General features: G+C 39.3%; 2 protein-coding genes and 1 long non-coding RNA gene across 3 annotated transcripts; 2 read left to right on the top strand and 1 right to left on the bottom strand.

Moving 5' to 3' along the window:
• Window positions 1–728: 728 nt before the first annotated feature.
• Window positions 729–2,985, top strand: rpl11 (ribosomal protein L11). The gene is made up of 6 exons (XM_026288622.1): window positions 729–816; window positions 1,401–1,551; window positions 1,683–1,789; window positions 1,982–2,113; window positions 2,675–2,785; window positions 2,901–2,985. Exons 1-6 carry the CDS (start codon window positions 811–813, stop codon window positions 2,928–2,930), a joined length of 537 nt encoding a protein of 178 aa, XP_026144407.1. The 5' UTR covers window positions 729–810; the 3' UTR covers window positions 2,931–2,985.
• A 1,851-nt stretch (window positions 2,986–4,836) lies between these two features.
• klhl43 (kelch-like family member 43) lies at window positions 4,837–11,198 on the bottom strand. The gene is made up of 6 exons (XM_026288617.1): window positions 11,037–11,198; window positions 8,005–8,679; window positions 7,303–7,649; window positions 6,757–7,056; window positions 6,321–6,496; window positions 4,837–6,038 (listed from the first exon to the last, which is right to left on the bottom strand). The coding sequence occupies exons 2-6, from the start codon at window positions 8,417–8,419 to the stop codon at window positions 5,300–5,302; spliced, it is 1,977 nt and encodes a 658-aa protein (XP_026144402.1). The 5' UTR covers window positions 8,420–8,679; window positions 11,037–11,198; the 3' UTR covers window positions 4,837–5,299.
• Window positions 8,565–9,375, top strand: LOC113119288 (uncharacterized). Its single transcript, XR_003294436.1, has 2 exons — window positions 8,565–8,705; window positions 8,797–9,375. It is a non-coding gene; the product is annotated as an uncharacterized LOC113119288 (long non-coding RNA).
• Window positions 11,199–11,800: the final 602 nt, after the last annotated feature.

The following is an 11,800-nucleotide window of genomic DNA, read 5'->3' as shown; positions in this document are numbered from 1 at the left end:
TCAGCTGACTAAATGTCTTTAATATATATATATATATATATATATATATATATATATATATATATATATATATTTGAGTTGAGGAAATAAGATTTAGGACATTATTACAGTGTTTTCTATTGTAAAAACTGTTAGTCTATTTGTTTTCATCCACATTAAAAAAGGTAAAGGTAAGGGGTTAAATTAAATTCAGTGTTTAACTTGACTAAGGTCTATGACCTTAAAGACAGTTCTCTCTGGACTTTTGTCAGAGTAGATGTGGAAAGGCCCACTTTAAAGGATAGACATGCAAATGTTTGCTTTAATGGTATTTGTCGCATGTATTTACCAAGATTCATAAAAGTGCAACAAAATTAGCTGCTTTTTTCTGTGCAGCAGGGATGGACTAAAATATTAAAACTACAGTTTTCTTTTTGTCCAAAATTATTTTTCGAAGATGCAAAAAAAAAAAAAAGGGAAAAAAGGGAGGACTACATAGTAGTCATAGAGAGAACATAGTCCTGTTTCATGAACATGATTTAAAACAGAATTTCCAATTCCGAGCCGAGTGATCTATGATAGGCTTTCCTAACACTGAAAACTATTTCCCCTTCACCAATTTATATATTCCCCTATATTCTGAACTCTTAAACAAATGTGTAAGTGACTCATATTAAATCTGGTCTTCGACTTCAATTTTGGAGTCTTTAAATATTACCCGAAGTTCGCTCCGCAGCGCAAAGCATGCTGGGATGTGTAGTTCTGTGGACTCAAAACGTAGCATAAATCCTCTGCGCCGGAAGTATTTCGTTCTTTTCTTAGTAATCAAACATGGCGGTGAGTACAAGAAAAATTGTGATCATGAAAGAGTATCATTAAAATCAACAAACATCTGCTTGTCTGTATGCAATAATCACGTAAAGCACACTGTTATCAGTCCCTGCCGCTGTGAAATACAGAAGGATGGCAGTATTTGCGGCCAGAATGATCAGATGCGGCAGATATCGGAGTTAGCATTACAGTGTGTTGTAGAACAGAGACGACAGGTCCCTGACTAGCTTAGTTACTTCTGTGTTTCCAATGCTCCCTGTACTGTTTCTGTGGAACCGAGAGGTTCCGGTTGAATAACCGGCATCTTCGTTGTATGTAAAGTGAAATATTGATAGTTTGTTTGCTTATATTGGCATACTAGCAGCTTTCCGAATGGTGAATATGTCTGGGCATGTTCATCTCGTACCCATGGTGATAATGTTGTAGCTATTGATTCGTTAGAGCTTTTATCTTCTTTAGTACCTTATTTTTAAAAGCTATGGTTTTACTTTTGTTACATCTTCAGCCTGATGACATTGTGGGAGCTGGTGAGGTTTGTGAGAAGCCCGGTTTCATGACAGCTAATTATTTGGCTGTGAATCGTTGAACAGGACCAGGGTGAGAAGAAGGAGAACCCCATGAGGGAGCTGCGCATCCGCAAGCTGTGCCTGAACATCTGTGTGGGGGAGAGCGGGGACAGACTGACCCGTGCTGCCAAGGTGCTGGAACAGCTGACGGGACAGACTCCTGTCTTCTCCAAGGGTAGGTGGATTTCCTATCTCTTGCTAGTGGTAGAAGATGATTGCACTTTGTTATATCTTATTAATGTGGATTTATATTCATTTGTGTTTGTAAAGTTGTGCCATGCATTAAGTCTAATTGTCTCCCACCAGCCCGCTACACTGTGCGATCCTTCGGTATCCGTAGAAATGAAAAGATTGCAGTCCACTGCACTGTCCGTGGAGCCAAGGCTGAGGAAATCCTGGAGAAGGGACTGAAGGTGAGAGGAATCTGTTGTTAATGGAAACAGGCTGCTTATCTGTTGTGCTAAAATAAGCCAGGGCTGTACCTCACTCATAGTGCATGCATAATGGGTTCTTTAAATGTCATGTTTTGTTTATGGATACTGTATTGTTTTTTTGTTTGTAAGCAGTTGTTAATTTATTTGTTTTGTGTGTGTTTGTATGTGTAGGTGCGCGAGTACGAGTTGAGAAAGAACAACTTCTCAGACACAGGAAACTTCGGCTTTGGTATCCAGGAACACATTGATTTGGGCATCAAGTACGACCCAAGCATTGGTATCTACGGCTTGGACTTTTATGTGGTGAGTTGCATTTTATTGATACAGAAGGGTCACATTTATGCATCTATTTACATTATAGCGGCAGAATCATATTAATTTCTTGTTGGTTAAGAAATGTTATTTTAAGTGATCTTGTTCTGCCACTATACTTGCTCATCTGAGTATCCATTTTAATACCTACTGTACTGTAGGTGGATTTTAGGAAGTACTTTTCCCTTCTTGATGATGTTTAGGTGGTCTGAAACTGAATTAAAGCAATAAGTATTAAGAAACTGTGATGTGGATTGATTGTAGTTAACCTGGAACAGAGCAGAATGTTTCTCGAGCAACACTGATTCAGTTTTGACGTATTACTGATGTAATAAGTTCACAGTTGACTGTATATATAATATTTTACAATGGCTTCAAAAGCAGCTCAGCCAGTAATAAGTCCAGAATCATCCATATGAAGTTATTTTACTAATGCGTGGCGGTTGTGGTGCAATACAGATGAAAGCAATCACATCTTTTAACCTTAACCTCTAATATCATGGTTATTTGGGCAGCTAGGAATAAGCAGTCCTAATTCTGTGTTTGCTGTAGGTTCTTGGTAGACCTGGTTTCAGCATTGCCGACAAAAAGAGGAAGAAGGGACGCATCGGCGCCAAGCACCGTATCTGCAAAGAGGAGGCAATGCGCTGGTTCCAACAGAAGGTGTTTAAAAAACTGATACCTATGTTGATTCAGTTTCCAAACAGTCTATTTACGCAAATGTACAAACTTTTTTTTCTCTATATTCCTAAATTTGCTTATGCTTTTTCTTTTTCAGTATGATGGCATCATCCTCCCTGGCAAGTAAAGGACCACCTTTTCCCCCCAATTTGTATCAAATAAATAAAAGAAAAGCCCAAATATCATGCTGTCCATGTCTTTATTTGTGAAGTATAACATTGGTGTTGCTCACTTCAGATAGTTTGTGTTAGTGTGGCATGTGACAAAGTTATCAATCAAGTATATGAAATGACTTTTGTTGAAATTTTAGCAAGTTATTTTAAAACCGAAATATCAGCTGCATTTGTTTAGGTGGTACAAATTGTAGGAAGTACTTTTTGCCAGATTTGTGATCTTGGGTGTCACCTTTTTTAAATCTAGACACTTGTGTGATAGTGTCAGACAGTAGTTTCTGACAGTTGAGGACTGGATGGTGATTGTTGCAGTGAATTGTGCAAAAGAAAGAAGAGAAGTTTTTTTTTTCTTTAACAAGTTTTATTCAGTGAAATTCCAGAGATTTAGTGGCAGATTATTCCAGGCGCTCTAATCTGATACATTTTCCATGTTATGCATCAATTTCCCTTTGGTTATGTATTCAATTGTTGACAATTTTGTTTGGTATATTTAGATTATTTAGTTTTATCATGTACTATTATAGGTTTTGTTTTGTTTTTTACCTCTTTTTTTACCTTTTACAGAGGAACGTAAAGACCCTTAAATGTAACTTAAATGGGTTAAAATGGGTTATGTTAAGCATTTTTTTTTCATAGCTAGTCTATAAATCATGTTGGTTCGTATATGTGGTATTGAGCACATGCTTTGGTGAGCAGTATAAATTTTTTTTCCTTCAGTTCTGATGAACTGTTCATCTTCAGAATACAAATTAAGATCTTTTTGATGGAATCTGAGAGATTTCTGACCCTCCCATAGATCGCCATGTAATTAACACAATCAAGGTCCAGAAACGTAGCAAGGACATCAGTAAAATAATCCATGTGAAATCAGGGGTTCAACTGTAATTTTATGAGGCTACAAGAATACTTTCTGTGCGAAAAAAAAAAAATGTAAACAATTCGTCGTCTCCTTGTCACCCTGGCTTCATTTTGGAGAGTATCCACTGAATGCTAGGGTGATGCGGAGGACACGAATTGTTGAATAAAGTCATTTGTTTTTCTTTTGCACACAAACAGTATTCTCGTAGCTTTGTAAAATTATGGTTGAACCCCTGATATCACGTGGATTATTTTACTGATGTCCTTGCTACATTTCTGGACATTGATCATGTAGGACCCTTGCTGTCAATGAACGGGTCAGAGAGCTGTTATCAAAAATATCTTAATTTATGTTTCGATAATGAACAGAGGTCTTGCGGGTTTGGAACAACACGAGGGTGGGTAATTAATGTAATTTTGGGTGAACTACCCCTTTAATTGTGTGTCTGAGTGGGGAATTGACTTTTGCATCCTATCTCTTTGCAAATACCACTGAACAACTTTTGCAGTTATTGGGTATGGTTATTAAGAGAGAAAACTGATTAACTTGAATTAAAACTCCTTAACTGTCACTCACATTTTTGAACATAGATGTGAATCTGCATCTAAACGTACATTTTTATCATTCATTATTGAAAAAATTTTGTAACATGAATTTGATGTACCATTTTCATGGTAATTGATTTTAATATGGTTTTCAAAGGATGAATTTTGAGATTTTGAGTTCTCAATTGATATATAATTTCTGATGATTTTTAAAGTGTGCTAGAGAAAACGGCAATGAAGAAGACTTTTTGTGACAAAGGTCAGAACTCCTGTTATGATGTAGATGTTTGAGGTGGACTCTTGTCATAAATTAATATTAATAATCTTTTTTTTATTTTTTGCGAAGAAACAGTGGATAAATATCTATTAAGGAGTAAGACCTTTACAAAGATATATAGTTTGTCATGATTAGATTAGGATTTAATTGTAATATAGTGAAGTAAACATACATAATAAAAAAAATCAATAAATAATGTGAGAAATAAATAAACTGATAAGGCTTAATTCAGTACTACTGAATTAAAACGGTGATAATCCCATTATAGTTATTTTTTTAATAAAACTGTATGGCTCAGTATCTAAAACTCATTCACAGAAACTAAGCAGATACCTCACTAAATTCCTCGCACTGCAGAGGCTCTTGTGAAATGTACCTGTTAACATTCTTTATAAGTGGGCCCTAGGTAGTACCTTTTCTTTGAACTCACTGTGTACTTTGGAGTTTTAAGAACAAGGCTTAAAAACAAAGACTTCTGTGCTTTTCCCTTCATGTTGTTATTCTCTACATTCTGTTCTAAATTTCCATGTCACCTACACATCTCTCTCTCTTGCTGTCTTTTTCTACACTCAACATTCTCTCCTTTCTCCCTGTCTCTTTCTTGCTCTTTGTCTTTCACCAGCTTGTCTTTCTCATGCAGTGTTATGCACTGCTCTGCCTTTCATGGGAAGGTGTGTTCCGGTGTCTTCGTGTCGTGTGGCGTGGGGGCAAGGGAAGGGCACAACAGGACACTCCCACTATGGGTTCTGGCAGGTCTTCAGCTGTTGCCCAGCTGTCAGTGCCTGGGTCATAGCGTTGGACTGCTGACTTGTAACGTTTCTCTGCTTCATTCCATCCTCCTAGCAGGTATAGGTGATTTCCCAGTGGAGACAAACCAGCTGTGCTTACTCCCAGTGGCAGGTTAGCAGCTCTGGTCCACTCCTTGCTCTCAGGGTTGAAGACTTCCATGGTCATCACATCAATGCGGACTCCACCGGGACCAAGCTGGCTACCTCCTACCACGTACACCTTGCCACCTACTGTTGCAGAGCAGTGCCAGCCACGAGGTGTTTCCAACTCTCCCTGCTCGCTCCAAGTGTTGCTGTCAATGCTATAACTAATGACAGAGCGAGAGTAAGCGCAGTTAACATACCCACCAGTCACCAAGATGTCTCCCGATGGAAGGACAGCACTGGCATGGCAGCATCGTGGCATATCCATTGGCGTACGGAGTTGCCAGGTGTTGGAAGAGGGCTGGTAGCTCTCAATGGTGGCCAAGAGGCCATCAGTGTTGCGGCCACCAATGGCATACAGCCGCCCACCAGTGGCCACCAAACTGAAATGGGTACGTCGTTGGCGCATGCTGGTAAGATGTAGCCAAGTGTTGAAGCGAGGATCATATCTGAGGTTCAGAAGGTAATGCGGTCAAATCTGTGTATTTGATTTTAGACTAAGGGTGTCCAATCCTGTTCCTGGAGGGCTACCTTCTTGCAGAGTGGCAACCTACCTGGAAGTACCTAGTAATACTTAAGCCCTTGATTAACTAGTTCAGTTGTGTTTAATCAGGTTTCAGACTAACCTCCACAGGAAGGTGGGACACCAGGAGAAAGATTGGATCACCACAGTTTTAAACTAATTGATAGGGTCTACTGATGACTAAATTATTTGTGATAACATAGCCTACCTGCTAAGAGTGCCAACAGCATGTTTAGCCTGGTTTCGGGCATCATTCTGATCTTCTCCTCCTGCCACATACAGGAATCCATCCATCACAGCCACACACTGGTTGAAACTCTTGGCTGGCAGCTGAGTAAGATGACGCCATGTAGCCGTTCCCTCTCGTGGATCTCTCCAAAGCACCTGTGCACAGTAAAACAAGTGAGCAATTAAAGGAAATCAAAAATGAATTTCATTATTTGGACAGAGCAGAGAGTTTAGTCTTGCTCCTGAAGGACCACATTCTTGCAGAGTTTGACTCCAACCCTAATTCAGGATTACTAGAAGCTTATAGGCTGGTGGGTTGGAGCAGGACAGAGGTAAACTCTGCTGAAAGGTGCTCTTCCAGGAGTAGAACTGGAAACCAATAACATACGTCATGGACTTTGTCCAAAGCTCTGTACCTCTCGACTTAGGGCACGCTCAGTTAGTGAAGGACGACCCCCAATGGTTAGAAGAGCATTCTGGCTTCCGCGGGCCTTTGTGCGCCGTGATTGCAGTGTGTTCTGCTGGTAGGGCAGCAGATGGTAGTTCATGGCATCCACCAGAAGACGGTGGCACTGAGGATCTAGCATCATGCGTGCCACTGGCTGGATCTCACTAACCAGCGCGCTCGCAGGGATGGTCTCAAAACGCACGTGAGACAGCAGTTCTGCAGCATGTTCCTGCCTCTTTGGGTCAAAGTCTATCCACTTCATTGCAATCTACTTTCCAAGAAAATGTAAAATTAGTGGTCCAAGTTTAGTATCTAATTCAGTCTACTTTATAAATAGTGTACATATTAATACCCTTCTCACGATTCTAGCTATATCTCTTCTTACAAGTATGTGCTGTGTTTGCTGACATATTTAGCTTTTTTGGTCACTGTATAAAAAGATTTTCCTTAGCTTTTGCCTTAGCTTTTTAACCCTATTCCTCTTGCCCTCCCATCCATCTTTCCGTACACTGACCTGAAAGGTGGTGACCTCTGAAGGAAGAGATAGGTTGTCATCTTGCAGGAAAGATGTGATCTGCTCCAGGGTGAGTTGGTTGAATTGGGTTGTCTCAGAAAACTGGGTAAAATTGTCCAGAATGTAGCGCCGTGCTGCCTCTCGAACAGGCATCAGGCCATATGCAGCGCCGATGTTCCACACATACACACAAGTGTGCACATTCAGCTCGGACATCAGGAAGTCCATGCACATCTGGAGAAGATGAGGGATTTGCAAGGTGCTGGCTGCAGACACCGTGCAGCCAATGGTGTACAGGGACATGTGTACACGGCCCAGGTAAGCAAAAGTAATCACATTGGCAAGTCCTGAGGATAAATATAATACATACAGTATATGTTATGGTGTTTTAATATGTATGACTTAGCCATAATGTCAGGCATGATTCCAGTTGTTTGAGCCACTCAAAATACTGGGAAACTCTAACAAATGCAGCTAGGTCTCCAAGCGTTCTCCAGGAGACATACTGTACAACAAATTTTAGTTCTAAGCTGCTCCAAACCACCTGCCTGTTTGGTTCTGATCCTGAATCAGATTCAGAATTGTCCTAAATGGTTGGTTCAGGTGTGCTTGATGAGAGTTGGCACTAACCTCTGCAGGACAGTGAGTCTCTAGCTGGACAAATGAAAACCTCTGAGCTAGGTTATATCTTTTAAGGCTTACCGAGAGGGGAGAGGGTCGGGAGTTCCAGTCGTTTCAGTCCAGGGTCCTTGGCCAGGACTTCACGAAGATACTGGCTGACTGAGGAAATTACTAGCTTGTGGACATCAAATGCCTTGGTTTTGCAGGCCATTTCCATATCAGTGAGGAATCGTTCCTGTCTCATGCGACTCAGCTCCTCCAGCAGAGCCGATCCATGTAGGGGACGGGTGAGCTCACTGCCCAGGCCAAAACCTCTCTCCCCAGGTCGAATCACAGGGGGTGGAAAGGGCACCCCATTGAGCCGATTCAGCTGCTGAACATTAAGAGGAACCTCCAGCTTCTTAACACCAGGCTCTGGGACAACCACTCCACTCTCAACTGTTGTTGGTTCAGAAATGAACTTCTTAGGGCGTTGTGACTTCTTCTTGGGAGCCATTGAGATGTGTTGGCTGGTTAGATGATAGCTTTTTATCAGTCAGGTCAACAGATTTTCAAACTGATTCTGTGCTGACAGTCAGATAAACTTGTTTTTTCTTTCTTTAAAGGTTTTTACTGACAGAATGATTTTGAAGCTGTTAAACTTTTACTGTATCTCAAGACCACTGATTAACCAAGATGATATATGGACAGACAGACGCACTACACTTCCAAACCAAAAGTGGAGAAGAGCAATTGATCTGCGTCAGTGCACACCACCTGAAAAGAAACACAGTTAACATATAGTAAGTATGAGCTCAATAAATATCATATGCCTTACAATATCATGGTCAGCATGGATGGGTTTACACTTGATCTCATCTTCCTCTTTTACAGTGGGAGGATACAAGGCTGATTGACAGGTGCATGTGGCCTCGTAAGGGAGTTTCAAAAATGGATTGCCACGGATCACGGTTATAATTTAGTTTTAGTTTACAAGTATCATGCAGATTTTTTTATTCCAAATTGAAAGAAAATTGTGAAGTATATTCCATGTAGTCTCTCTGTTGATATAAGTGCATGAAAACCTTATGTATAATATTTTTCAAAAAGTTTTTTTTTTCATTTCATAGATGATGGTGTATAGCAGGGCATATTGCAGGACACTATCTGTAGTTTTGCTACTAAATTTTATAAAGGATGTAATGTACATTTGCATTGACATCTGACTCTTATTATAGGACTCAGCAGGTCTAGAGAATGTGTGTTTATTCTTATATCAGCAATCCCCTCCCATTTGGCAGTTATTATAGTTAAATATACATGCACACTACCAGACTCAAATATTTAGCCACATAGTTTATTACAGATCACAGCCAATACATAAGAAGAATTATTACTTTTGCACAGGTTGTTTGTAATCAGCTCATTGAAAATGTGTATTGTTTCAGAGATAAACAAATAAGCATGATTGGACTGTGATAGACAGGTGTGTTTACATCTCTTCTAAAAACATTAGCCCACATAGGAAGAATGTCGGGCTGTATTGCTTTAATTACCCTCACACTGTCATCATTCCCTTCCTGCCCCCTTTCTCACCCCCATCTCACCTTAAAATCTGTGCCACAAAGTTTATCAGCATTCTCAAAAACAGTTGCAGTTGTTTTCAATCAAGCGGAAATGCATGGATGATCTTGTAAAGTGGATCCGCCCATTTACCATGACAACCTTTTTCACCAGGGACATAGATACACAAAGAGCTGCGCTTGAGTGTTATCAACAGGTGTTCAAAATATGAAGGGTCTCATTTAAAAAGGAAAAAGAATAACAGCATCAAAAGCAATTATTATATGATTTACTTTTTGTTTTGCTAAGACTAAAATGTTACAAAAATCTACCTTTTGTAGTATAACATTTTTGTACTTATTTCCATCTTCACAGTTGTTTTTTTCCTAGTCAGAGTATTTTTTATTCTTAGTTTGTCCCTAATATGGCAAGATTTACCATGCATGAATATGGAGCATAATAGTATATTAGAATTATAAAACAGAGCAATTTGATGAATTAAGTATTAATACAAGCTATATTTCTTTCTTGATGACACATTAGATACATAAGTTATATGTCGCCTGCCATGCTTTTGTGACAGTTACTATCATTACACCATGGCAGCTGCTGGCCCTGCATGGGCTATGACATGCACACACAAAACCACAGCACATTTACAGCTATTTACAGCACAGGGAGGGAAATGCTTGAGGGGAAGAAATCAATGACCGATTTAATTTTCAGGTTTACAGTAGTTTGAGGAAAGTTTCAGTAATGATAATACAACCATCTGACCAAGATAGCTCAAGGAAAGTCATCTGGTGGTCCTTTCAGGTTAACTAAAAAAACAATAGATTAATCGATTAATGTTCTTTTATCTGATGCTCTAAAGAGGATTTCACAACACTCAATATGAAAAGGTAAGCAGGGAGACAAGGAAATGTCTATACTTTTAAATGAATAAAAATAAGAAAGGATGAGAGGGTAAGATGAGATGGGAAAGAAGCAGCTGGTACACACGTCATTCCTAAAAGCTGAAGGCCGGGCTGTCTGTCTTCAGTGTAAAATGCTGTAGTGTCGTGGAAAGTCTGACTGAATATATGCTTGCCAACCTCCAACAAGCTCCTCGCTCTGCTTGTTATTTATAGACATTGAGAAACCACCCTCATGTCATTCTCTGTCTCTGAATCTGACAGGGGTCTGTTTAAATATAGACCACCCCACTACAGTGGGATGCCTTTGATAAGAAATTCTCTGAGTCTGTATTTGGATTGTGAGATGTCAGAGATGCATATCCAAAGTGATGTTAAGTTTTCAACTCGCATAAAATTGAAGCGCGTCTGTATGAAGTAAGCATGTCCTATGATTCAGGCTTGTTGTAAATCCTTGTTCTAAATTACATGGAGACATGATGAATCTAATTCATGCGTTTAAAGTGTAAGCAATGTTCTGTTGCTTTTAAAACATTCACGTCAATGTTCTGTTGCTTTTTAAAACATTCACATGTCAGTGTCTAATTTAATGTCAATTTATTATTATGTCTTTATGCATTAATCAAAAGCAAAACAAGCACAGTCAGAATGTTTTACCTCTACTTTATAGCTCTCTTCCACTCTTCTTAGTCCTTCCTTGTTCTTCTTTCATTCGTTCTCTTAGTTCTTGAATCCACACTGTTTTCTTTCTCTTTTTGGTAATCTGTCTCTCTCACTGTCTGTCTGTCTGTCTGTCAGTCAGAGCTCTGTTGGCAGCAGGAGTTAATAGAAAAGATGAACCAACCACAGTTCTGCAACACAATCCTACCAGTCCTCAACCCCACCTACATAATCTTCTCCATATACAGCCATACCCCTCCCCCCCAAAAAACACTGTCCATATCCAGCTTGCCCTCCTAACACCAACCTGATAGGGCACACAGAGGCAGCGTTATTCTTACAGCCAAGACAAGATTAGGGCACCCTGATGAAGGCATGTAGCCGCAACGCGTAGATGTACCTCTCACCAAAAGAGTTTTAACGTATAAAGCTAGTGATGCAATAAAGGCTTTCTAACTTCACTACAATTTGAGTGCCTTGGAGTTCTAGTCCTTAAATATATACTATCCCATACAACCAAAGAGCACCGAGATTTCATACCCCATGCAGCACTTCTTGATGCATTGCTTTGAAAGATTAGGGCTATAACTGCCCTAGACACGATCCATAGACAGATTGCATAATTCAATGGCAGATTAGTATATATATATATATATATATATATATATATATATATATATATATATATATATATATATATATATATATATATATATATATATATATATATATATATATATATATATATTTATCTGGGTACA

This window comes from Carassius auratus, chromosome 19, assembly GCF_003368295.1.
Source record: "Carassius auratus strain Wakin chromosome 19, ASM336829v1, whole genome shotgun sequence".
Taxonomy (NCBI): Eukaryota; Metazoa; Chordata; class Actinopteri; order Cypriniformes; family Cyprinidae; genus Carassius; species Carassius auratus.
Note: the sequence above shows the minus strand (reverse complement) of the source record. Positions and strands in the feature narration are given on the sequence as shown.

What these genes read in the sequence shown, in the direction of transcription:
- rpl11 (XM_026288622.1), top strand. An exon ending in GACTCCTGTCTTCTCCAAGG is followed by an intron (nt 1,552 to 1,682) that starts GTAGGTGGATTT and finishes GTCTCCCACCAG; the next exon opens with CCCGCTACACTGTGCGATCC. An exon ending in TGCGCTGGTTCCAACAGAAG is followed by an intron (nt 2,786 to 2,900) that starts GTGTTTAAAAAA and finishes TTTCTTTTTCAG; the next exon opens with TATGATGGCATCATCCTCCC.
- klhl43 (XM_026288617.1), bottom strand. Translation starts at nt 8,419, where the DNA reads ATGGCTCCCAAGAAGAAGTCACAACGCCCTAAGAAGTTCATTTCTGAA. An exon ending in AGCGTGCCCTAAGTCGAGAG is followed by an intron (nt 6,497 to 6,756) that starts GTACAGAGCTTT and finishes TACTGTGCACAG; the next exon opens with GTGCTTTGGAGAGATCCACG. An exon ending in GCTGTTGGCACTCTTAGCAG is followed by an intron (nt 6,039 to 6,320) that starts GTAGGCTATGTT and finishes TCTGAACCTCAG; the next exon opens with ATATGATCCTCGCTTCAACA.